This window comes from Gadus chalcogrammus, chromosome 13 (assembly GCF_026213295.1).
Source record: "Gadus chalcogrammus isolate NIFS_2021 chromosome 13, NIFS_Gcha_1.0, whole genome shotgun sequence".
NCBI classification, from domain to species: Eukaryota; Metazoa; Chordata; class Actinopteri; order Gadiformes; family Gadidae; genus Gadus; species Gadus chalcogrammus.
In genome coordinates, this window is record NC_079424.1 from 10,591,790 (window position 1) to 10,618,582 (window position 26,793).

The window sequence follows — 26,793 nt, forward strand, 5'->3', positions numbered from 1 at the left end:
AAGCTTTACATGCACTTAATAAAATGATAATGAAAGCAAATGAAATAAACAAATATTGAGTCGTCTTTGTGGACCTAAAAGCTCAACAATCGCCCTCATGTTGACTGCAGTTGAGTGGGCTGCAGGAAAGGGTCGGGGTCACGTTCCTCTCCATATGGCGGCGTTAGAGCAGGACAGCGCCTCGAGGGCGTCCTCTGCTGGCCAGAAGGGGAAGATGAAGATGCCGCACCCGTTACTCCCTGTCCCAAGACTGGACAGGACGTCTGACTTCCATCATAAAGAAAAACTCTAAATTGAAATAAAGAAAAATAAATTCAGTTTTTTTATGTTCAAAGAACAAGGTTTGGCTCTTAGAGATTAAAAATGTATTGTTTGAGCGAGACCTGGACAATTGAAATAGCTAACAACATATAAGAAAAACTGTAAGATAGGAAAACGGTTAAAAAACTTTCAGATTTCGCATCAAATGACACAATTGAAAGCAGGGAAGCTGTGTCCATGTGATTTGTAGTTTCATAGAATAGGCAACTTTTCCATGCATTTGTGCTATGACGTCAGCTCAGCACCATAAATTATCCTTACCAAGTGTGTTTTAATTGACACATAAGTTACATCATAAAAGATGACCCTCACAGAGGTGGCGAGCCTGAATCGATCTGTGGTGCGCGGTGGAGGCTGAGCATGACTGATGTTCATAGTAGAGCCATTGATCCGCACCGCCTCAGACAGCTGAGGTCAGGGCCATAATAACTGCTCTGCATGCTATATGTCCCCAGAGTACCGCGTTCTACCCCTTCAATGGAGAGAGAGAGAGAGAGAGAGAGAGAGAGAGAGAGAGAGAGAGAGAGACACATAGAGTGAGAGAGAGAGAGAGAGAGAGAGAGAGAGAGAGAGAGAGAGAGAGAGAGAGAGAGAGAGAGAGAGAGAGAGACACATAGAGTGAGAGAGAGAGAGAGAGAGAGAGAGAGAGAGAGAGAGAGAGAGAGAGAGAGAGAGAGAGAGAGAGAGAGAGAGAGAGCCCAAACGGGCCGCATGAGGTCAGCATAGACATCTGCCTTGATCCCCCCACCCTCATCCCTCTCCTTTCCCTCCCGCCTTCCCGTTGTCTCTTCAGTGAACAGAGCAGTATGGCTCAGGGGTAGGGTCAGGTGAGGTGGGGCATCCTGTACCATCATGGAGCCTGTGGTTGGGGCCGCCACAGGATTAACACCCTACCACCTCCACCCGCATCACCCCCAACCCAAGGTTCCAGAGGCTGGGTTGGTTTGGGTGGGGTTAGGTGGTGGTGGTGGTGGGGGGGGATATCTTGGGCACCACCCACGGTATAACATTACTCTATGTTAACACTAAAATAACAGCAGGGCTTTGCCTGGCTAAAGGCCGGCCCAGTAATTAGCCAATCACAGTGACGCAGAGCCAAAGACCCGTCTGCTAATGTGTCCTTTTTCTCCGGTGGGCGTGTGAGGTTGACTATATGCAAGCAAAGCACACACACACACACACACACACAGACACACATATCATACGCATTTCTGCGTGCACACGCCAGCACACACACACGTCCTGAATTGTTCGTCACTTCAGTGAACCCCGATGACCTGTTCCCTTGAGGATCTGGTGACGTAGGTACTGTCCTTTGAATGAATAGGTGGAAGGTCTGGTCTGCAACGAAGCAGGGAGAGACACAGGGCACTGCTGTCTGCTATTGTGTAGAGGGCCAGCCTAAATTGTGCTCTCTAGTTGGTGAATGAGTTTTAAAGCTTGAGATTTAAGAAATGAAAGCCCAACCATATCTTTACATGTTTTTATTTTATTTGGGGAAACAAGCACAGACAAAAACATGGAATTATTCTAGGAAAAGGCTAATTGTTCTTCACAGACAGACAGAGGATTTCATTTCCGAACACAGGGAGAAGGCAGACACACAGAAACACTTGAAGATTGAGACGACAACAGGCATTAGCAAAAAGGATGGATCATTATATTTCAATATCTTTTTGTGATGGATTCAACAGCCCAATCTTTTTAGACAGCACCATTTATTATAGTCTGTTCTCCTCTTTAGTTGGCAGAGTGGTGTGGATCTCTGGAGTGAGTGAGCGTGTAAAGACATGAGCAACAGATTGGACCGTTGACAGAACCAAGATTTGACGAGCAGATTAAACTCCCAGTCCATTCCTCCATTAACAGCGAGGGGACTCTGAGCTGCTCTGCCATCCATAGGGCCAATTGGCATTATTCACCTGGCGGCCATCTTGGTTCTACACACCGGCTGGGTGATGGACCTGAATGGGGTCCCATCACCCTGCTGGTGCGTAGAATCAAGATTGAACCAAGATGGCCGCCAGGGGGATAAGGCCCAAGAGGTGGGTTGGACACTGGTGGGTTGGACACTCTTCAACTAGACTATGTCAAGATACTGGGGAAGCGGGCTAAGTGGGGGCTAGTCCTGGTCCTTCTCCTCGCCATGGGTGATGACATGAACCAGGTTTTTGTAGTCCAGGTTCCCGGCCACATCTGGGGGGAAGGCGGCGAACATCTGCTCCATCTAAATTTAAAAAACCGACCCAAGAACCATGAGTGATGCACCACCAGCAATGCAATGAGTTTAGTTCCTACTGACATTGCCTGATGTACGACAATTTGATGATGAGCCCAGTGAGTCGTGCACTCAGAAGACGTGTTACCTCCTCGGGGGTGAACCTGTCCGCTTGCGTTGTCAGCATCTGTGTCAAACTGGACGAGGACAAGAACGTCAACAATGTGGACGGCATGACTACATGTGGACGGCTTCCAAAGGTATAATCATTTGTCGGTGATGTGTGGTTTTGGACCTATAATGACGATAATACGAGACCGTATTCCAGGTAGTCTGACGACGGTTTAGTCTCTACTCACTTGTCCTTCCTCAGCACTCCTGTCGCCTCGGGGTCGAAGACTTTGAACGCGTTAAGAATGGTCTCCTCTGGGTCCGCACCTAGAAGAGGAGCCCAGGGACAGGGAGTGTGAATGAAGTGAACGGACATTCTCCTCCGCCGCTTCTTGTTCCGTTCATGTCCACCATACCGCTTTACCTTTGAGCTTCTCCCCGAACATGGTGAGGAAGACGGTGAAATTGATTGGACCGGGAGCCTCTTTCAGCATCTCATCGATCTCCTCCTGCTTCACGTTGAGACGACCTGCGGACGCGAGGGGGTGATTGAGGAGCCCTGGGAACCGTCTGCTGTTTCACACATCCATCTTTATTGCAGTATAGATATAGATATTTGACTAAGTAGACCTGGTTGACAGGACATAGTTTAGCTCAGAGTGAGAGAGAGAGAGGGGTGAACTTGGAGAACATGTTTCTTTTGAAACCGAGGACTTCTGCTTATTCGAGCAAGAGTGTCCGCTACTCCTAGTCACACACAGCCAAACATAAGAGCCAAAGGTAGTTTGCGAAAAAACCAGCAGGCAACACGCGAAGATGATCTAGTATGAATACACTTTAAGTGGACCATCAACATTAACGTTATGACGTCATGATCATGTAACGGTGACTCACCCAGAGCCGCAAAGGTGTCCCTCAGGTCGTTCTTGTCTATGAATCCATCTCTGTTCTGGTCCATTATAGTGAAGGCCTGGGGACAAAGGCACAATATTATGCCTTAGATCTTCCAATTTCTTGTCATTTTCTTGTACAAAAGCCATGCTCGATGTCTCTATCTGTAGCTGAGAGGGAAAACATCTGAACGCTCAAGCATGAGTAAAAGAAAAAGGATGAAAAACACATCTGATGAAACAATAGGCCTCAGCTTGGTTACTCAATACTCCAGAGCATCCCTCTATCAAGCCGGGAGGGGTGGAGTATTAATAAACGGTGTGATTCCTGGGGCTTTTGGCTGGTATTCAGGGCATGCCCAGCGGCCCTTGTGTGCAGCCTAATCACTGATGACACGTATGAATGGCTGGCCCCTATTGGCCCTCATACCACTCATACCAAACGCCTCTGTTCGCCTCATACCAGGGACTCGGAGCAGACAGGTGGGCATTCCCGCACCATGAACTAAGAGCCATGGAAACGGAGCAAGGGGAGCAGGTTGGATGGGGAGAAAACAATTTCTAGAGTCCTCTATTTCCAACGGTCTCTTCTAAAATACTTTGGTGTCTTAATCCTCAGCTGTGGCCATTGTTCTTTAGTGTCGGTGTTGTGTATCAGCCCCTGCTCTGTTCCACTCCTGCGGCTTAAAGTTCACTGCATTGTGACAAACAATGGAGGGGGAGGGGGGGGCAATGAAACTTTTATGGCTAGATATCAGAGATATATTCATAGATAGCCAAGTCTGCAAGGTATGAGAACAATGCCGATCTTGTCACTCTCTCACCTCCTTAAACTCCTGGATCTGGGCCTGCTCAAACATGGAGAACACATTGGAGTTGGCTCCATCGGCTGACCTCTTCTTGGCTTTCTTAGGGGCCTGAGGAAACATGGAGGTGGAGGAGCAACAGGGAGGTATAGGAGTAGGGAGGTGGAGGAGTAAGGAGGTAGAGGAGGAGTAGGGAGGTGGAGGAGTAAGGAGGTAGAGGAGGAGTAGGGAGGTGGAGGAGGTAGAGGAGGAGTAGGGAGGTGGAGGAGCCACAGGGAGGATGAGGATGAGTATGGAGGTAGAAGAGGAAGGAGGTGGAGGAATATGGAGGTAGAGGATGAGGATGGAGGTGGAGGAGGGATATAGAGTACGAGGTACGATGAGTTCATGTACGATGAGGGCCAAAAGATACATGGACACAAACACATCTATCATGGGAAACATCTACCAATATTCTATAACCCTATCTATCTACGAAGCTTCCGTGCATGATAGTACTGGAAGAGTTTGGGATGCAAACAAATGTACACGTGTGTCTAGGTGCATCATAACATTAACGGATGACATTGTAGAAAACCTTCATCTTGCAAGCAATTTAGTCAAACAAGCAAACAATAACAGCACTTGCATGTTCACCATTAATAACTTTACATTGAATAACTCTCTACATTGACCAACTCTCACCGTATTCTTTAATGTTAGGTTTTTAAAGCCTATTCAATGAATATGCATAGCTTATTCAATAATAATGACTCGCACTCTTTCTTTAATAAGAAAAGTGTCAGTGTTGAGTAATATTAATATTAACTTTCCACCAGAAATTATTGTAACCAGGCTATAACACAAAAAACACTACAAGCAATTGTTTGAACCTTTACTTATTAATCATTTTCAATAATAAAAACCTTTGAGTACACAAAATAGAACATTGAATACATGAAGCATTTAACATGAATTAACACAGCTTTACTTGCATTGCTATTCAATGGAAGATCCAAGAAGAATACATGAATCACATCAAGTGGACTAGATCTCCTGCTATGTTTCCAGTGGTGGATGATAAGAGAGAGAGACTCACCATGGCTGAGACAGGCAGGAGGTCAGGCAGACAACAGGGCCGGTGAACAATGGCCACTATTTGGGTGGCCTTTTGTAGCCCCCAATCCACAGAGCCACGGGGCGATATTTATAAACCATGTCCTCTTTAGGAAGTGGCAGGTAAATGATGCCCTCTCTCACACACACACATACACACACTACAGCACATACAGTATAAGATTCTCCCTCAAAGCGCATACTGACTGGCAGACAAAGGGACCCCCCCCCCCCCCTTCCATTTCTCTCTCTCTATGTCTATCGCTATGTCTTTATCTGGTGGCCGTGTACCTAAAGGTTAGGATTGCTAACCTTGGCTTACAGTGTGGAACAATAGAGAAGGGGTTAGGATCAGGTTAGGGTATCATGTCATGAGCAGGCGCTCTGAAGGAAAGGGTTCTTCCAAATCCAAAAGACCACCTTTGTTACATACAGTACGCCAGTCCAAACAGTTAGAGTAGAATGGAGTAGAACAAGTTTTTCGGTTAAATCCAGTTTAATTGACCAGCTTAACCAATTCAACCAGAAATCATCTTGAAGCGAATATATATAAAAACTAAATAACGTTAACTATAGCAGCACACAGTTCCACAGCGATGTTCCTAATTTATACAGCCACATAAAACAAGGGTTAAGGATTAAAAGCCTTTGGATTGTGAAGAAGAATATTGGAGAGTTGTTTAAAGATAAACACATCTCCAAGCACGTAAAGCGGGGACTTCTCCATCCATCTGAGCGTTGATGGAAGAGGCAATCACAGCGCGGGCAGCACTTATCTGCTCATTATTTGTAATTTATAGTCCTGTCAGAGGTGTGTGTGTGTGTGTGTGGCGTGACTGGCATACACATGCCTACCTTTCACTAGTAGTACGTTTTGGGCACCTTACCAAACACACACTTACATATCACCACCTCCTGCTCGGTTTGGCCCTGAACTACTAACAGTTCAAACTATTTGGCTCAATAAGTATGTCAATAATCCTAATTGTATGTCAAATAAAGAAAATGTAATCTCACCATTCAAGGTGTTCAAATTGAAAAGGGACACAGCCGTTGTCATTGTTTCATCAAGGTGGGACATGCGGCCAACGTTTGTCTGTGTGTGCGAGGACGGGATTTGTAGTAGTTGGCCCATAATAACAGAGCCTAATGGTATATGTTCACTACCTTCCCCCCCCCACACACACACACACACTCCAACCTGGGCTGCACACTTGAATTGCTTTGATTTTTGTCAGACCAACAGAGGGTCAGAGTGAGTGAAAGGCTCACGTCGTACACAGGAGTGATTAGGGTGTTGAGGAATCAACACCCCTGAACAAGAGCAGCCAGGGACACAGCCTTCAGGGAGGGGATCAGGCCCCCCCAACGCGTGACATTCCCAGGTTTGACAGGGCTGACACTGTGAACACCATCTTACAATGTGCCAACCGACTCTGCAAGTTCACAAGTCCTCTGGTATGAGCCATGGCAGGGGAAAAGCAATGGTTGAGGCACTAATTAAACAGTGTGTGTGTGTGTGTGTGTGTGTGGGAGGAGTGGGAAGGCACTGTGATGTGATCTAAATACAGGCAATGAAATCCTCTTGCAGAGCCACTGTGGGCCTGACCGGCTTCTGAAGCAGATGTCCCCACATTCTAGTGTGTATGATGAGCACTGTATTAGCCGTCAGCGTTTCTACTGTGTAGCCTGTTCTTATTATACACAGCCATGTTGTGAGGTCACCTGACGAAGACACACACACACACACACAGTCTTATATGGACCAATCAGTGATCAGCATTGGATCTAGAATGGGGGTCCATTGTCACAATGGAGCTGTGACTGTATATGTGGCCATCAGCCACTGAGATCAGATGCCTATAAATAGCGCAACGAAATAAACCAGCAACCAAAAGAGACAACACACCGCTTTAACAGCTGTCCTTTGTGCCGCCTAAGATGTGCAGGCCTACGGTAAGCTAGAAGAGAAAGCCATGCAATAAAAAAAATAAAAAATACGAAACAGATTCTCCACCTAAGCTCTATCTGCTGAAAGAGATTCTGCAATATGGATTGGAAAAAAATAAACAGGTTTAGCCCATCAGTCAAACCCAGACAAAGCCTGCAATGATATCTCCCCCCCCCCCCCAACAAGTGTCCACAAGAAGCACAAGAGAACATACAATTGGGTATAATATTTTATATTCTGTGACAAAAACTCTACAATGGACGCTAATAAAACGTCCGTCAGCAAACATCAACATCATATCGAGCTTTTTGTCATGGAGCGAAAAAGAAAAGATAAAGACAAATCGAACGAAAGGGATGCCGAGTCTTGTGGGTGTCGCTGAGCCTCCTTGCAGGGTGACAACAGATACATTAGAATACTTAACAGATTTACATCCATTTACACCCCCGTTTACACCCCCCCCCCCCCCCCAGCGACACCTAAGGGAACGGATAGCCCCCCTTCAAATACAGGAATGACGTCTTAACAGAATACCATTACAGCAGTTGTGCAATCTGTAGTGATGGGGTCGCCTTTGATCGGACACATGTTGACCACCGGTCGTCAGTCTTCCAGGCTTTGGTACATTCAAAATGTTCCCTTCTAGAAATGAAATGAAAAGTCGTGGGGTTGGGCGTACAAACACAGGGCATGGTTAAAGCAATGGCACCTCACGTTTTCATATTCAACAGGAAAAAATACAGATCAAATATATCATTTGATGATAATTTATAAGTGATTGGGTGGATCATTGTCATGGACACTACAGTATATATATATATACTAGGAATGATTGATTGATTGATTGATTGATTGACATGGGTCAAAGATCTTTTTTAGGGAATTGGACTGCGTTTAACAAGTCATTGAATCAAATGAATTGTGCCTACATTAAAATAAAAATGGCATTACTTCAGCATGTGGCTAAGGTGCACAGGATAAACTGGAATCAAATAGAAGAGAATCGGGGCGTTGAATGCATGTCTTAAAGTCACTTCCCTTGATTAGCGTGCTTCTTAGTGATCAGAGAGAGTGTCGACACACCCTAGACGAGGCAGAAGCAGCTCTCTCCCTCACCTCAGATATACATACCCATGCCGTTTATCATTCAGTAAAAACAAATACTATGTTCATCTTCGACTTTTAACAACAATTTGGGCTATATACAATATCGAGGAGCATGGTACAGAAAGAAATGCTACTATGTTGTAAGCTTCACTCATGATTTTTTTGTTTTACCCCGTTCCCCTCCCTCATAGCTAGCATATATATTCGCCATTGACAGATGGAAGTGCATATTCAAGATAAAATCACTAACTTGATTCAAAGACATCGGAACATATATATTTAAAATAATATTAATTTTTGACATTCAAGAGGACACATAACAATCACTTTTTGTTTTCTTTAACAAAAATAGACACGGCCTCTCCGGCCTTGAAATTCCTTCTCAGTATGTATAAAATTAAGTCTGCCTATGTACAAACAAAGTAGAGCGCTCTGACGACTAAGAAAGGTCCTGTTCGGCTGTAGCGGAGGGACGGTGCAGCCTTTTGCCAGGGCAGACATCTTCCAAGGATAGGGGGGGGGGGGGGGGGGGGTAGGGTAGGGTGGGGTAGGGTGGGGTATGGTTGGGGTAGGGGTTGGGGTGGCATGAACAAGGCAGGGATTCTGTGACGCTTTTGCTCCAGCCAAGCCTTTCAACGTCTCCAAACCATACAGCCGTCTTCAGGGGGAGACGGGGGTTTGGGATAGGTTGACTGTGATGCGTGTGCAAGCCGTGTCAGGGCCTGGCTGGAGCAAGAGCCTCACAGAGCTGCCGACACGACTGTCAGCGGTCTGTGGACGGGGAGAAGGATAGAAAACGCTCAAATCATACGAATCGCTTTCATTAGGGTCCACCTCTTGCATTTTAAAAGTGCCTAATGGTCTGATGAACCCATTGCATTTTGGCATTGTTTTTTTTTCCTTGTATGTATTATTAAAATAGGGTTGCTACAGCTGTGCTTATTGGGAGTCCTTCATGACGTCTGCAGGGGGGCGACCGAAGGGCGGGAGACCCGTTACGCCCTGTCAACCACCACCCAGCAGGTGAAGCTAGTGACATTATACAACCTGATTCCAATGACATCTGTGTTTTACCGCAGTCGTCTCGCTCTCTCGACGAGCAGCTTGTCCTGTGGGTGTCTCTCGCTCACTCGCTCTCTCCCTCTCAGATAAAACATTGTGTGGCAGTGTTTCATCATGCCGTCTGTGCTGTTGCCGGGGGTAACTGCGCTCCCGCCCTCGGCCTCCCCTCCCCCCACTTGCAGAGATCAAGAGCTGGGTGTAGGGCGGATGCGCTGAGTACGGTGGTGGTGGTGGAGGTGTTGGTGCTGCAGACGCTCAGACGGACGACTGGTCCCACACCTGAGACACGCGTAGACACGAGCACATGGAGATGGAGAACATTTGGTTTGATCAACAGTTTTGCCACATATATATTTTGTAAGACGTGTGCACATCGAGACATCACACAAGCGATAAGTGGTAGTTTGGTTGGGGCTAAGATTCTTTAGGCTAGTGGTTCCCAACCTTTGACATTAGGTGTACCACTGAATTGTCATCAGGATCCATGGCGGATCTTCTCATGACAAACAATAATGGATGGTTAAATACACAGGCAGTGGCTGAGCAAATAGTGCCAGGGCACCCTCTACACAAAATTATTACTGCAAGAATTCCCCAGCCAGTGACAATGTAAAGATAAATTCAGCAACGCTGCTTATGTGTGCTTATTTTGCAAACACAAATGAACAGAAAACATAAATGGAAAACACTGTTATGGAAAGCATATGATGGAATGTACAAAGCTGCACTATATTTTTAATAATAACAAGCCATGAAACTATAATTATGGGACAAGATTTATAATATATTTACTTTCAATGATCTACATTATTTATTGTCTTTATGTAAATGTATCAATATCTCTAGAATAAAATCTCACGTACCACCTGGAGTACCACAGGTAGAAAACTACTGCATTAGGCAATTAGTTAGCATATACAGGACCTTTATGAAAGCCTTAACCATTACATTTTTAAATGTGTCATCAAATATCTATAGCATTCAAGTGAGCAATCTCTCCCGTGAGCCCACATCAGGTTGAAAAACACTGTTTGAGTGTTTGTGCAATCAACAGCAGATTGATTACCTTCATGATCAACTTTATCTTTAAAAACATGTTATAATCATAATCATCATCATCATGTTGCACTTATAAATAACATCATGATAATAATGATCATCACTATCTATCAGCATCATAATTAGCAACTTCTAAACCTCATCATGATAATAATATGTAAAGACATGATAAGCCAAGTACTATATTCATGACAGTATGTATCAACATCCAAACCCCATCATGATGACCATGATCAATAGTATGTATCAACATCCAAACCCTTCATGATCAACAGCATGTATAAAAAACCAACCCCATTCTTTATAATCATAATCATTAGTATCAAACATCATAACCCCATCATGATAATCATGATCATCAGTATGTATCAAACATCATTGCCAAAACATCATAACGCCATCATGAGAATCATGATCATCAGTATGTATCAAACATCATTACCAAAACATCATAACCCCATCATGAGAATCATGATCAGCATATATCACCCCCCCAGACCCTATCATGATAACCATGATCCTGAGTATGTATCAAACATTATAACCTGAACATCATAACTCCATCATGATAACCATGATCATCAGTCTGCATCAACATCATAACCCCATCATGATAATCCAAATCATCGGTATGTATCAACATCATAACCCCATCATGATCTTTAGTATGTATCATCATAACCCCATCATGATAATCATGATCATTAGTATGTATCAACATCCAAAACCATCATGATAATGATAATCATCAGTATGTATCACCACCCAGCCCCCATCATGATAATGATAATCATCAGTATGTATCACCATCCAGCCCCCATCATGATAATGATAATCATCAGTATGTATCACCATCCAGCCCATCATGATAATCATCAGCATGTATCACCACCCAGCCCCAACATGATAATGATAATCATCAGTATGTATCACCACCCAGCCCCCATCATGATGATAATAATCAGATATCACCACCCAGCCCCCATCATGATAATGATAATCATCAGTATGTATCACCACCCAGCCCCCATCATGATAATGATAATCATCAGTATGTATCACCATCCAGCCCTCATCATGATGATAATCATCAGTATACATACTGATTATCATCATCATGATCATAATCAGTATGTATCACCATCCAGCCCCCTATCATGATAATGATAATCATCAGTATGTATGTATCACCATCCAGCCCCCATCATGATGATAATCATCAGTATGTATCACCATCCAGCCCATCATGATAATGATAATCATCAGTATGTATCACCACCCAGACCCCATCATGATGATAATCATCAGTATGTATCACCACCCAGACCCCATCATGATGATAATCATCAGTATGTATCACCACCCAGCCCCATCATGATAATGATAATCATCAGTATGTATCACCATCCAGCCCATCATGATAATGATAATCAGTATGTATCACCACCCAGCCCCCATCATGATAATGATAATCATCAGTATGTATCACCACCCAGACCCCATCATGATGATGATAATCATCAGTATGTATCACCGTCCAGCCCCCATTCCGGCGGTACCTTGTTGACGGGGTTGATGGGCGTGCGTCCGGAGCCCGTGTGGAGCCGCTGACGCTCCTCGTAGCGGCCGGGGGACCTCTCCCGGCGGACGTCCATCATGCGGCCGGGCGAGCGCTCCATGCGGGGGTCTTGGGCCATGGCGCGGCCCGGGGAGCGGTCCAGGCGGGGGTCCTGTGCCATGGCGCGTCCGGGGGAGCCCACGATGCGGCCCTCCAGCATCCTGCCGGGGGACTTCTCCCTCTCCAGGGGCCGGTTGGGGGACTTGTCCCGGCGGAACTCGGTGCGCGCCTCGCGGTAGCGGTGGGGGGTCCCGGGGTCCCCGTGCACCACGGGGCTGGCCGCCAGCCGCTTGGAGATGTGCTCGTTGTAGGTGGGGGGTCCGCGCTTGTTGGGACTGCGGAGGGGGGGGGTAGGAGACCGTGACACAGAGGCGGGCGGGAGGCATTGATTGGTCAAGGGGTGGATGGAGGGTGAGGGGGTCATGGCATGGAGCGAGGGGCTGTGGTGGTCGGGAGGTCTTTGAGGCGGTGTGGTGAGGGGAGCGGGGATGGTTTAAGGACAGTTAAGCGGGTCAGAGGTCGCACAGGTTGCTATCACAAGTCAAGTCTTTGACGAGTTCTAAGGGACAGTGTTGCATCAACGCAACGTTAAAAAATAAAGTTGTACAAAAATAAAAACAATACTTTTTCCCTGATACATTTGTTGATAAAGAGCAACCACAAAGGTGTACAAAAACAAGAATATCTTTATTTAACAAACATATTATTATTGATTCTACATACGGGACATGATTACGAATAATAGTTCAACTTTAACTTAAAAATCACTTCCTCAGTCTTTGTTACAGATAAAAAATAAACTCCTCCTCCTGTGAAGGGGGACAAAATTTAAGCGTTACAAGATCAGACCGCCTCAAACGGCCACAACCGCACGCCCACCACCTGTGACAACAACCTGTACCACCTCCGACAAACCCTCATCCATCTCACCACACCTGTGAGGAGTTAGCAAGGGGCTAGTGACGTGGTCTGGCAATAAGAGTCCACCACAAGCCCAAGGAAACAAAAGCAAAACAAAGGAAACAATTAAATCATTTCTGCGGCTGCATTTCAGAGCCTTTACAAATCAAACCAAAAAATGAAAATGCTATGGATGGAGATGTGCGTTTACAATAACATGGAAGTACCGCGAGGAGTCTAAGGGTTAACAGAGATAGCAGTTGCCGTTGTTGTCTACCTGCGAGCGGAGCCGTTGCGCTGCAGGTCGCTGCCGGCCTCCTGGCTCTGGGTCAGGTTGCCCTTGCAGCAGATGACCCTCAGCTTGTTCTGGTAGGAGGAGGCCAGGTAGATGGCCCCCGACGAGATGGCCGGGCCCAGGTAGCGCGGGTTGGGGATGTCCAGGTGGGCGTACGAGTGGGGTCTGGAGGGTGGTAGGGAGAGAGGAGGGAGAGAGGAGTGAGAGAGAGTGGGAATCAGATGAGCTGAACTGAAGCTGAAGGCAGCAGTCAGAGCGCCTCTGTCTACACACACGTATCGGGCTCTGTACTCGTCATCCCACGGCCTAGACAACATGCTACTGTAACTCTCCTCACCCGAGAGCAGCGTGCCCCTGGATCTCGATCACGTCCAGCGAGTTGAAGTAGGTCACAAACAGGTAGGGTTCTCTGTAGGCTGAGGTGCGGAGAACAGGAATCAATAAGGTGCAGTGTTAAGGTAACGGGGTCTGACGCGTGTAGGAGGAAGCAGGACCATGGCTCAGGAGCTCTGGGTAACCTACCGAAGGACAGGGGCAGACGACTCCATTTGATGTCGTCGTTTCTACTCCGGCGGCCGTAGGCGTCCACGAACACACCGAACTCTGCGTGACACAACATTACGTGACAAACGGTTCCAGGCCCCGTGTCTATTTAAAAGCACTAAACGCTAATCTTTACAGAATGGGATGTATATGCGTGCATGCATGTGTGGGCGTTAAAAGCAAAATGCTGGCCGATTTTAACCAAATTCCTCGATACACACGCAAACACACAGAGACAGAGACAGAGACAGAGACAGAGACAGAGACAGAGACAGACAGACAGACCAGGGCCTCACCGTGGAAGCAGAGCAGGTACTCGTCCTTCTGAGGGGCCTTTGTGACCTGGATGATGGAGATGGGGAAGCTGTGGGAGGAGGCCGAGAATACAGCGGAGGCCAGCGACACGTCGTTCTTGTCCAGGAACTCTGAAGAGGAACAAGGGGCCCGGCGGTGAGATGATGGGCCCCTGAGCTGGAGCTCCGGTGATACAGAGCACTCGGTGATGATCAATGTCTGACCTCTGCCTGTAGGTTTGTATCCTTGAAATCCAACCCCTACCTGTTCCTAGATTACATGTTTTTATTTTCACAGGAAATCCCTTTTGAAAAAAGTACCTTACTTGGCTAAAATACTTCATAATAAGTAGTTGATCAAATACAAATGTAACCAGGTTGACTCGATTTCAATCCTTGTAGCATACTGAAATAATCAAACATATCTAGCTGAATATTAAAATGAGGAAAACGAATTGTAATATCTGTGTGCACTGATGTATCCGTCCCTCAGGGGTGTGCTAGCGATGACGCACCTTCCAGCACATACTGCTTCATCTCTATCTCGTAGAACTTGTTGGTGCCGATGACGATGCTGTAGCCGGTGAAGTGGATGCAGCTGCAGGGTTCTGAGGTCTCGATCTCCTGGAGATGGAACAAACACACATGTGGTCAATTATTTAAATAGGAGCCATAAAAGTATCATCTCCTGTCGTCCTTTCATTGAGCTTCCTGTCAGAGGTTTGTTTACTGTTATGATCTGCGGCTTTGAGTTCAAAATGTAAAGCTCCTGTGGCAATCTCAAGCTACTAAAAAATGGGGTTAGGGTTAGAGTTCTTCCCCGTTCTCCAGGAACAGAAACCACTCACCTTTCGAATGCAGAACTTGTTGAGGCTTTCGTTGTGACGCAGGATGGTGATTTTATTGGGCATGGCGGCGCAAATACACATTCCGTTATCAATCTACAGGGGGGGAGATGGATACCAATGATATGTCAGAAGAAAATAACGATCTGTTTAAAGGGATTCATGAAGTTAACAAGCTATTCCAAAGCTACAAACAAAAATTCCAGACATATGTTATTATTAGATAGAGGTTAGGACTCCGGATATCGGGGATCAAACCCAGTATCTTTCGGCTGGAAGTCGAACCCCCCACTGGCCACCATGCTCACCTGCCCCGACAATGTCCCTACATGTCCGAGATGTACATGTTGGGGGTTGGGGTGAGCGTACCTTGCCAGAGGAGAAGAGGTGGCACCCCTTGACCGTCTCAAAGATGTAGGGGTTGAGGTCGGGCTGGGCTGGCAGGTGGGACTGGGACAGAGACTGCTTCACCCTCTTGATCTCCACCAGACACAGAGCCCTGTCCTCTCCTGGAGACGACAACCACGCAACATCAGACAACCACAATGTGCATTTATTACACCGACACAGACTGCTCCCCGGCAGTGCACGGCGTCCTCAGAGCCCGTTTATCGGCGGCCTAAGAGGGCCGATTAAAACGCTGTAAATGGACGGGGAAGGAGAGCGAGAATCGACTAAAGCGGAAACACAGCGGAGGCATTAGTGAGTCGAGTAAGAGGAACGCTGCAGCAACAATGCGTTATTCATAGGGAGAGAGGGTGGAGGGGGTACATAATCATCCCCCCGCTATATCGTAAAAGTAGCGCGGCGGAGCCGTGTTTGATGATTAGTAAAACATTTAAAGTCGGAAATCATTGACCCAGATCCGGCCTTCAGATCAGCCCACCCTCTGCTTCCCGAGTAATATGGCCACAGAATGCCAAGTTAGGCTGCCCAGCCACACAGGGGGCCTGGGTCGGGATATTGGTGCAAGCGAGAAAGGCTAAATATAACTGCAGAGGAATAAACCTGAATGTATGTAAAGAAATAACCTGTAGTGTGATGAAGGTCTCTAGAAAGTATTGTAATGATAATGACCAACTGTAGCAGAGTGAATAAATGAGTCACATGACTGTACTGATCATTTATATACAACTGTAATAAGGCCATGAGTAATTAAATTAATAATATAGAACAAAACACAATGCACTGGTCATTTAAACACAACTGAAGAGACATTCGTAAATGAATGTGGAGTGCATGTGAATGAATGTACTGATGTGTTACGGACCTGTAAACCTAAGGTAAAAACTAGAGCTGTCAAGCGATTAAAATATTTAATCGTGATTAATCGCATTAATGTCATAGTTAACTCACGATTAATCGCGTTTAATCGCAAATTACTTTTCTATGCTAAAGATCCCTTGATTTTTTTGTCCCATAATTCTTCTCATTTTAATTATCTTATCAACATGGTGAAGTGCATCGGCTTGCCTTGTGCAAATGATTTTTTATTGATAACAACATTGGCATATACTGATCAAAACAGGACGATACAAAAAAAGAGCCTATAGGGCAATTAAACGACTGCTTTGAACAAATGTCATTTGAACATAGCAGTCAGGCTACTGCTTCTATGTTTTGAGGCAAAGAAAAAAATTTAATTTTTTTTTTTTTAAATAAAACAATTGCGTTAATCGCGCGATAATTTTTTCAACGCCGTTAAAATTGTTTTGCGTTAACGCCGTTAATAACGCGTTTAACTGACAGCTCTAGTAAAAACCTAAAGTCTGACAGTGAAACCCACACGGACCTGTGATCATCAGCAGCTTGTCCAACTCCTTCAGGATCTGGATCTGGAAGACGGAGGCCAGGCCGGGGATGTGCGTCAGAGAGTTCTTGATCACGTTCAGAGCATACAGACCCTCCTCAGACCCAACCAGCACGATCTGGAGAGAGGGAGAGAGAAAGGACGGCTCGTCAGGGTTGGGGCACTGACTCATACTGCAGTCCCTAGGATTTGTTTTGTCAAGCACATGCAGTAGACTGGGTGTGGCTACTCTGTACAAGCTTCTAGCAGTAGTGACTAGTGCATTAATAATTTAGATAACTTAATGTCATACCAAACTTAATTTCTATAACATAAGTGTCTTCCGCTGTCTATCATCACCATCATCATATTGATCCAAATTGGTCGATTCTGGAGGAGTCAACAGATCGCATCATGCCACGCACTGTAAGTTACCTCCTGATGAGCGTTAGCTAACTGGGATAAAAACACCCCTACCATGTCCATGCTACTGTGTGAGCTTCTAGTACCTGGTCGGTGAGTGGCAGAGTGCAGTTGATGTCCAGACGGTCATCGCCCTCCAACTTAAGAAGAGAGTTGCCCAGTAGTTTCTACCAGGACCGAAGGAGAGGGAGGGAGAGAGAGAGGGGGGAGGGGGCGGGGGAGAGTCACAGAGTCAGCCATCTTTGACCCTTGACCCTGTTCTAGGACTTTCTGAAGCTATGCTTCTCTGGTTATGCACAATATTAATCATATCATAGATATTTACTTAGGACATGTAAATAATCCATGCATGCATTTTACTTCCATAAAACCTTCCGTCGCTCTCAGCAGTACATGTCATCTTCAAGATACAGGTTAGTTCAGCTAGAGAATGATGAATACGTAGTACAAAATAAAAGCGCAAAAAAAATATAAAAAATAAACAGACACATTCCAGTGAAAATACAATTCCCACACAGAAGCACAGCCTATGAGAGGGTATGGAAGGACCACCTTACTTTCAGCGATGAAAACAGAGCAAAACATCAAGAGCAAAACCCACAGAGGAGGAAGAAGAGGAGGAGGAAGGTGTGGGAGACAGTGGGTCTTGTGCTTTAGTTAAAAAGGACAACACCATTCTGGGTGATCAAACCATATCAGTCTCCCCTGGCTTCACTAAAACATAAATTACCAACATCATTCGTCAAAATTACTACAGATACTTCCGAACAGCATTCACAATACTGCCATGAAGGCAAACAACAACATAGCACTCCAGCCTTTGTGATGAGAGTACTTAGGGCGTACTCATGGTCCTCGACTGACTCACGCACACCCATTCCAGAAGACAGAAGTGCTCCACTGGCATTGATTACATTCGTGGCAGCCGTCGAAAGCTTAATGTCAGTCTGCAGTATCTGCACAAGGGCGTCCTTCTGACAAAGTACGGATGTTTAATTGAAGCCAGGAGAAACGTTGACGATGGTCGGATCCCGCAGACCTCTATTGTCCTTTAAAAAGGGAGGGGGGGGGAAATGGAAGCAGTGCATGGCCAGTGAGAGAATCATGCATGACATAGCATATGACAGCAGGGAGGCCAATGTTCCAGTTCCAGCTCACATCCATGCACCGTGGAGTGAACTATATGTGTTTTTACACATGTCAACATGTCAACATGTTATAAAAGGGGCAGCGGTGGACTCATTGCGGAGCCCTGTGGTACAGGGTCAGGATGTACATACACAGTAGTGGTATGTGTTGAAGCGGGGCAGAGCTACTGCATGCTGGGTCGGGGGGGACCTTAGCCCAAGCGCTCGTGCAGCCAGCGTTACTGTACCTGGACCAGCGAGGACAGGCTCTTCTGTCGTTTAGCAACACCCGCCTACAGTATGATCCACGCAACCCCGCATGGACGGAGACACACACACACAGGGGGGGGGGCGCGATGACGTCAGAGACGAGGATGGCGAGTAGAACAGGGATGTAAAGGATGAGATGACGAGAGAGTGAATGAGACAGGAGAGAAAGAGAAAAGCAGTGGGGAGGAAACAGTAGTGAAGGCTGGCTGGCTGTTGCTTTCAAAACCAAGCGGCAGCGCCGACCCCCTGTTTGTGAAGCCCTGGCGTCAGCGCCAACTTGTAGTTGCTCTAACCTCCCATAGGTGGCTCGCGAGGGTTGGATGTAGTGAGAACCACCACTGATCTCGGTAAATGGGAATCATTTCCTTTTCTTTAGTCGGCTGCCTCAGAGTGGCTAGTTCATTATGCATTCTGAGAGGTGCCGTATTATTCATTCAAATGTAATTAAGGATTGAAAATGACAGATTAACTACTACAAAGACTACTGGGAGGCGGACGTTCCATTCCTGCCTTCTATGTGCCATAATCGTTTCTGTTGCTGGATTTCAAAGATCTCACGCAATGTCGGCGCCAATAGCACACGATCGAGAGCTTCACAACGACCCTGTGTGAACCGATAAGAGGCGTCAGACGCTTCGTCCGTGTGATCTCACATGTTTTTTTTCGAACGTGGTGGCATGGCCCAGCGACCACACTATAACTCAATCGTGGACTTGAGCGCCGAGTTCAAATCCATTTACCTTGGGAGTTCAAGACGAATGTTGGGTATAAAATGCAGGGGGCTGCCCATCGTGCCTGTGAAACAACCGTGCGACGCATCGCCTCGAACACAAACACACACACACACACACACACACACACACACAAGGTACTTACAGCCTCAGTCTCCCCTTTGTCCTTGGAGGCGTGGCTACTGACCACCACAGACTCCAGCACCGCCACCCAGCGCTGCTTGTCTGGGAAACTGGGAGCCATGAAGTAGAGGGTCTGACCGGGCCAACAGGTGGTGTGAGGGTGGGACTCCAGCTTCAGTATGTAGGGGATGTCTGCATGTACACACACACACACACACACACACACACACACACACACACACACACACACACACACACACACACACACACACACACACACACACACACACACACACACACACACACACACACACACACACACACACAGCCTTAGTTCCATTGCAGAGCTCATCAGTCAACACTGCTCACTGTGGGATAACAAGCCTTATGGAAGTCATTTAAAGTCGGTGGAGGAAGGAGATTGAAGGGTTCCCCCCCCCCCCCCCCCCAAGACAGACAGCAGAAGGCAGTACAGCAGCATGAGGGGCGGGAGAGATGGACGCGCTACCTGATTTGGCGGTGTTGATGAGCTCCGAGGCGCCCACGGCACCGTGCACGCTCACCTCCCCGTCAGGCAGACACAGCTCAAACTCCTCCTCCGCCTTGGCACAGTCTGGGGTGAGCACAGACACACAAACACACACAAAGTCGTCTCACTCCCTGCTGTCTTAGTCCATGACTAAATTGGAAAATTCAAGTCATCCGTTTCTCCCCCACTAATGTTTTTTGTGAGGCAAGCAAGAAAAATAAAACCTCATTATTCATTTTGACTTTCATGCTGATGAGAACGGAAATGGTCTAATTGACACACTTTGTGTGACAAATTCTTGCACCATCTGTGACAGCCCTTTAAATCCGTCTGCTGTTCTCAGCATTCAGTGTTAGCACACACGCAGCCGTGTGTTCATCCTGCCAAGTCGGATCTACACTTAGATCCCTACATATGTGGAACTGACCAAGAGACTAGTGTTGTGCCCTATAGTCTACTGGGCTTCACGTAGCCCAGAGCCGTCAGCTTGGTTCAGTACTTTTTTGATATTATTGGTACAGTACCTATGGAGACATGAGAGAGGTGAAGACAAGTGGATAAGTACTGACCCTCTCTGGGTTCGCCATCAAACACGGACACTTTGGTTCCATCCAGCACCACATACTTGCTCTCCCATCCCTGCTGCCCGCGTTTCCCGTTCCTGTACACAAGACCCAAACGATGCACACACATGATCATACTGTAATAATACACTATAATAACAGCAACATAGCCATTGGTCGCACAGAGCCAGGCCTTTCCATATGGAAGGGACACAGCGTTGAATTACTGTGTCAACAACCACCTTCTCGACCTGAGGAAGAGGTCTTGATTGACATGCAAGCATGAACAGTGACTGACTGACGAAATGAAAAGGAAATAGAACTCTACTTAGAATCTGATTTACACCAATTGCTCAGAGGTCTATACCGCAGGGAGCTGAATAAACTCATGGATGTTAATATATGTCAACAATGTATGTGAAGGACAATGCCGACAGCCAAAGAGAATCGTGTCCTGGGTTTTCTCAAGGGCTTAACTTGCTCCGCTTCGCCATGTCGCGCATCAGGAACTGTCACAGGGCGAGGCGGAGCATATCAACGGAAGGGGGGGGGCAGAAGGTGGGTGTGGTGAGGACCGGTACCTGGGCTGCTTCATCCAGCCCTCCAGGCGGACGTGCCCGCTGGCCTCCTTCACCTGCAGGGCGGGGGAGTTGGCCTTGTCCCGGCACAGGGCCTCTGAGAAGTGGGTGGCGTATTCGGCCGGCAGGCCGCAGGTGGCCGGCAGGCACGGGGAGCACTTGGGGTGGCACAGCGTGTGGCACTCTGCGGAGACGGGTAAACGGGGGGGCCTTCGTTCAGACTCCGTGTCAAAGTGGCCCCAGAGGGAGATCCATTTCGGTTTCCTTTCATGTGTAATTAATTCATGTGTTTGCTAAATTACACTTTATAAAAAAGAGGCATCATTCTCCATCATCATCACAGTCATCTACATCAGTGATGAGGCGTGGGTGGAACCGGCAATGCGGCGCTCCAGGGATAAGTGCCACTAAAAGCGTTATGCATTTATATGGTTCTAATATCTTTAAGGGTTTCCCGCGGGGGGGGAAGAGATCCAGACCTAGGCACGTGGCGGCCTGCCGTCCAAAGTGCACCGTGTCCAGGCACACGGTGCACTTGGCCGCCCTCATGTTGAGGCCCACGGTGAAGCGGTGGGGGATGTTGTGGTGCATCCTCTCCTTCACGCGCCGGCCAAACTCTGCAACACCCGCACACGCACACATACATATGCACGCAGATACAGACACAGACACGCATACACAGGCACACAGACAGACACACAGAGACACACACACAAACTTGCTTAGCCTTAGTTCCATTGCAAGGGAAAGGAATCGAGAATTCCTCAAGGAATAAATATTTATACAAGTCTGGAGTGTGCCTTATATGCATGCAGTATGAGATGGCCCATTTCATGCACCATGACTTGAACATAATAAAAGTATGACAAGCATTAGACACACCAATATGGTTTTGGTTCTCGATGTGATGTGTAATAAATGAGATTATGTTCATGACATCCACAACTTATTACAATGGTAAATATGAATAAATAAAACGAGGGACTTTGAAATTTGTCCATGAAAGCATCTCTAGTGCACTGGGGGATGCAGAGAGAGAGCGAGCGAGCGAGCGAGCGCATAACGAGCGAGCAGACAGAAACCTGATCACTTACTCTCAAAGGTGACCCTCCTCTTTTCTGTGGGAAGCGAGTGGGGAAGAGAAAGAGAAGGAGAGTGGCTTCTGAATTGATTCAGGTGAGGAGGAGAAGGAGGACACTCTAATGCAAATCATAGCACAGACAAACTAGAACAAGTGGGACAGCCTCCCCTCCTGACATCGGCAGGCTAATGGGAACGGATTGACCTTACATTGGGGGGGGAACTGGCTACAAGGTGGATGGGACAGCAAGGATCTCGAATTAGCCGTTGTGTGTCTGGGAGGATGGCATGACTTTGATACACCTGGCATAACAATTCAGCCTGATTGTCTAGGATGACACAAATAAAAGTCTAAACTTTAAGTTGTGTTCCCTAAGCTACTCTGCCGTTCAGCGGTTTCTTTCAGAAACGGGGGCATGTAGCCTATGTTATAAAGGTACTCCTTGATTGTGCACAACCTCTGCATATGCTAAATCACTTTAAATAAAAGGACTTGATACATGTTCCACTAACCAAGTAATCGTCCATTATCTGCTAATAATAAGCAGTTCCTAGTGTGGGCAACACCTACAAAAACGTTTCAGTGTACACAGGGCTTCAATGCATGTGGAGCAGGGGCAGCTAAATCCAATCCAACACGTTATCCCAGGAGAGCCGTGTGAACGCCGGGTATGGCGGCCTGCTCTCCGTCTGCCTGGGCGATCCACCGGGACGGCGGTCCCAGGACAGCGGGCCCAGGACAGCGGGCCCAGGACGGCGGTCCCAGGACGGCGGGCCTGATTGAGGGGCCGTCTGCACGGTGGACTCACCCTCAGGCGTGGCCGTCTCCTTGCAGCGCGTGGAGGGGTTGAGCAGGCCGCTGGGGTTGGGCTGGTGCTCGGGGGACTTGACGATGGCCGACATGAGGATCTGCTGCCGGGCCTGGGCCGGGGTGGAGGGGCCCGCGTGCTCCTGGGCCTTGAAGTGGGCTGCTGCACCGGCGACGTCCACCGAGGGAGAAAGGAGGACGTCACAACAATTCAGTTACCGTTTCATCACCGGGCGGACCTGGCAGATGGTCAAATCCATTCCACAAAGGCGTCATAGGTTTCGCCCAGAACATTGACCTTGGTCTACAGACTGATACAGTAGTGTTCAGCCTTATTCGACTTGGCTTCAAACAGGACATTGACCTTGGTCTACATACTACTACAGTAGTGTTCAGCCTTATCCCACCGTGCTTCACCCAGAACATTGACCATGGTCTACAGATCGCTACAGCAGTGTTCAGCCTTATTCCTCCGGGCTTCCCCCAGGACATTGACCATGGTCTACAGACTGCTACAGTAGTGTTCAGCCTTATCCCACCAGGCTTCCCCCAGGACATTGACCATGGTCTACAGACTGCTACAGTAGTGTTCAGCCGCCCTTATCCCACCATGCATCCCCCAGGACATTGACCATGGTCTACAGATCGCCACAGTAGTGTTCAGCCTTTTCCCACCATGCTTCCCCCAGGACATTGCCCTCCTCCCGGGATGCCTACCCTCCTCCCTGAGGGAGCGCAGCTCGATCCTCATCTTCTGCAGGGTCTCCTCCAGGTCCGAGCAGCGGGAGCGCTCCTTCTCCAGGGCCAGCTTCATGTCCCCGTACTGCAGGGGCATGGGGGGCGGCGGGGGCAGCGGCATCAGGGCCCCGTTGGTGGTGGTGCCCACGTCCTCCCGGCGCCTCCCGAATATACCCTGTGGAGAGGCATTTGAAACCACGTTGGAGGGACTCAGAGAGGTCTGCTCCGCTAGAGGTAGGCTGAGGGGGTGTTGGACAAAGAGCCTGAATCGACTTGAGGAGGAGAGGTGGAATAGAGGCTGTTGATCCCCAAACATACTGATTCATGCTTCTAAAAATATATATACTACACACACACACACACACACACACACACACACACACACACACACACACACACACACACACACACACACACACACACACACACACACACACACACACACACACACACACACACACACACACAAAGCTGTGTGGAAAAACCGTTTAAGATAATATATACAACATCATTTCAGTACGTCTATACACCATTTATTTTTGGAAGGCTTAAGGTTGCTTCTCAGAGTTGTGTGTCCCCAGACCTTTTTCTTCTTTGTTGGCTGGTCCATTTTGGCCTGGAGGAAGTCAATGAGTTTGGTCTGCTGGGAAATAGTCCCTTCCATCTTCACCTTCTCATGGGAGTACACGGCCTGAGCGCAGAGACACACAACCAGGCCACATTATTAAACACAAAGTTCCCTTGAACAGAGATCCCCACAGGAACGCTGCACACCCGGGTTCCTGGATCTGTTTATTGCCAATATCCGTCAATGCCGTGTGATATCTACCTGTTTTTCTGGGCTACTGCAAAAGTATTGCAATCCTATCTAGTATCAAAGACATATTTTTGTTGGCTTTTGAGCATTTTATGAACACCAAAGTATACAAAGACAGGAACGTGGGTTGAAGAGGAAGAACGAACATGCAGCCCAAGACATCAGGTCTGAAGCCGGGCTCCATGGCCTCCATGACCCCGGAGCTCCCCTCACCTGGATGTTCTCCAGCTGGTACTCCAGGTCCGTCCTCTCCGTCTTCAGCATGTCTGTCTGGTCCAGGGCGTCCTGCAGGCCCTGCGTGAGACGGAAGATGTGGCTCTTCTGGAGGTCCATCTGCTGCTGCAGCTTCCCCTGCTGTAGTCACACCCGCACACACACACACACACACACACACACACACACGTTAGTTTACTGCCAGTGTTCTGGTCATGTATTTTTGTCTGAGTATTTACTATGAAGTACCACGATGACCACAGCCTACCTGTAGGTGTCCCTGAGCAAGAGGCCCAACCTCCTCTATCATGACATTCATTTAAAACCACTTTCAAAAAAGAAAGTTCCACTTCTTAAGTTGAGAAATAAAACTAAATTAAGAAAATTCTAAAAAGTATAAGCAGGGAATTGGAACACATAAAATACTCGAAGTTCTGAACATGCTTATCCGTCGGTAAGAGGTGTCAGCAGAGTGAAAAGTGGCTGGTATCCATGCTTCTGTGAGTATAACTCACAGTGTCGTGTGTGTGTGTGTGTGTGTGTGTGTGTGTGTGTGTGTGTGTGTGTGTGTGTGTGTGTGTGTGTGTGTGTGTGTGTGTGTGTGTGTGGATATTTCAGTCTCTACCTCCTCCATCAGCCTCTGTTTGAGCTCCCGCTCCGTCTCCAGCTTCTGCTGCAGACTGCGGGCGTTCATCTCCAACATGGCGTGCTTCTTCTCCAGATCGTTGAGCTGTGCACACACACACACGATGATGAAGACGCAGAAAATCAACCCACCCGGCTAGCCTCTAAAGTCTTCTTTGTTTAAAAATGAATTTTCTTCTTATTTATGAGTACGGCGTAAACTACAATGATTCCCCATCAGTCAAAAATGAATGAACCCTTCTGATAAAAGCGATGAATATAATTGAAGAGAAGGGAAGAGAGGTAGAGCTGTACATTATTGTAAGGAGTTGACCTACAGCCAGACGGGTCCCTCACCGTATCAGACAGACTCTCGGCCTTGAGTCTCTGCTCCTTCAGGGCCTGCTGCAGCGCCACGATCTCAGCCTTGTGCTCCTTCACCGCCAACTCTATGGCCTGGCGGGACTCGGTGCTGCGCTGGTCGGCGCGCAACCTGCACAGGACAGGAGACTTTGCTATGAGATAAAGCCTCACCTCTGTGACTTACCATCCCCAGCAGCACCTCTGAGCAGTTGGCTCTTTTTGATGCGTTTCCCTAATCGACACTCGCAAAGCAAGAGCCCGAAGGGGGTTTGTGAGCACTGTTTGCTACAGAAGAGTGCGGTGTTAGATGGCTTTCATCGTTTTTACGATGATTTTATTGATTTGCAGTTCATGCACCCTTTCAGATTTGAAGTGTAAAGGCTTCTTGATGTGGCGCCTACGTTTAGTTGGAACTTATAGGCTACTCATTCATCCAAACCAAATTTGGTACCAATATGTTTATTTAAATGTATTTGATTATATATAATACAAAATGTATACACGTAAAAATACACATATTTTAAATTGATTCATTATCAAGTATGACAGTTGGTAACTTTCAGGTACAGTCAATTTGTTTTTCGTGATCCAAGCTAACCGTTTATCTCAGCAGTGCTGAATCCGTACACAATACTTATATTTTGAAATAGACGACCCGTCCACATATGAACAAAAGGGATGGATAAAGAAAATCAATAGAGGTTGCTAAGCAATCGCGTTCCCACAATAAACTACAATAAAAGGAAGGGGAAGCTTGCCCACGGCACCAAAATGTGCCTGGTTCGGCCCTCGGAGTGTTGCTTTTCTGACAACAAAAGTATCCTGCACGCGCATGAGTCATGCCTGGGCTCACGGCTCACGTATGCCACAGGTGGCCAATAAATATCTATTTCACAAACGATC

General features: G+C 47.2%; 2 protein-coding genes across 4 annotated transcripts in view; both read right to left on the reverse strand.

Annotated features, from left to right (window-relative positions):
- Positions 1 to 1,793: 1,793 nt before the first annotated feature.
- Positions 1,794 to 5,518, reverse strand: myl2a (myosin, light chain 2a, regulatory, cardiac, slow). The gene is made up of 7 exons (XM_056605774.1): positions 5,425 to 5,518; positions 4,365 to 4,457; positions 3,545 to 3,620; positions 3,075 to 3,179; positions 2,899 to 2,977; positions 2,688 to 2,736; positions 1,794 to 2,548 (listed from the first exon to the last, which is right to left on the reverse strand). Exons 1-7 carry the CDS (start codon positions 5,425 to 5,427, stop codon positions 2,444 to 2,446), a joined length of 510 nt encoding a protein of 169 aa, XP_056461749.1. The 5' UTR covers positions 5,428 to 5,518; the 3' UTR covers positions 1,794 to 2,443.
- A 4,272-nt stretch (positions 5,519 to 9,790) lies between these two features.
- cita (citron rho-interacting serine/threonine kinase a) overlaps positions 9,791 to 26,793 on the reverse strand; it is a 38,865-nt gene continuing 21,862 nt past the window's right edge. The window contains exons 27-49 of one of the 3 annotated variants that reach the window (XM_056606201.1): positions 25,885 to 26,020; positions 25,529 to 25,633; positions 24,904 to 25,044; positions 24,457 to 24,564; positions 23,853 to 24,048; positions 23,137 to 23,295; positions 22,342 to 22,365; positions 21,727 to 21,864; positions 21,251 to 21,431; positions 20,676 to 20,767; positions 20,086 to 20,190; positions 19,600 to 19,769; positions 17,413 to 17,493; positions 16,907 to 17,042; positions 15,484 to 15,623; positions 15,118 to 15,210; positions 14,785 to 14,893; positions 14,273 to 14,401; positions 13,956 to 14,036; positions 13,771 to 13,849; positions 13,416 to 13,598; positions 12,180 to 12,573; positions 9,791 to 9,840 (exon numbers count right to left, since the gene is read on the reverse strand). In XM_056606201.1, the coding sequence (XP_056462176.1) occupies positions 9,817 to 9,840; positions 12,180 to 12,573; positions 13,416 to 13,598; positions 13,771 to 13,849; positions 13,956 to 14,036; positions 14,273 to 14,401; positions 14,785 to 14,893; positions 15,118 to 15,210; positions 15,484 to 15,623; positions 16,907 to 17,042; positions 17,413 to 17,493; positions 19,600 to 19,769; positions 20,086 to 20,190; positions 20,676 to 20,767; positions 21,251 to 21,431; positions 21,727 to 21,864; positions 22,342 to 22,365; positions 23,137 to 23,295; positions 23,853 to 24,048; positions 24,457 to 24,564; positions 24,904 to 25,044; positions 25,529 to 25,633; positions 25,885 to 26,020 (3,004 nt within the window). In that variant the 3' untranslated portion in view covers positions 9,791 to 9,816. Of the gene's footprint in view, positions 9,841 to 12,179; positions 12,574 to 13,415; positions 13,599 to 13,770; positions 13,850 to 13,955; positions 14,037 to 14,272; positions 14,402 to 14,784; positions 14,894 to 15,117; positions 15,211 to 15,483; positions 15,624 to 16,906; positions 17,043 to 17,412; positions 17,494 to 19,599; positions 19,770 to 20,085; positions 20,191 to 20,675; positions 20,768 to 21,250; positions 21,432 to 21,726; positions 21,865 to 22,341; positions 22,366 to 23,136; positions 23,299 to 23,852; positions 24,049 to 24,456; positions 24,565 to 24,903; positions 25,045 to 25,528; positions 25,634 to 25,884; positions 26,021 to 26,793 lie in introns of all 3 variants that reach the window. The other 2 variants (XM_056606200.1, XM_056606202.1) reach the window with 2 other exon arrangements.

What these genes read in the sequence shown, in the direction of transcription:
- myl2a (XM_056605774.1), bottom strand. An exon ending in GGACACCTTTGCGGCTCTGG is followed by an intron (nt 3,180 to 3,544) that starts GTGAGTCACCGT and finishes TCGCGTCCGCAG; the next exon opens with GTCGTCTCAACGTGAAGCAG. An exon ending in GTTCGGGGAGAAGCTCAAAG is followed by an intron (nt 2,978 to 3,074) that starts GTAAAGCGGTAT and finishes CTCCTCTTCTAG; the next exon opens with GTGCGGACCCAGAGGAGACC.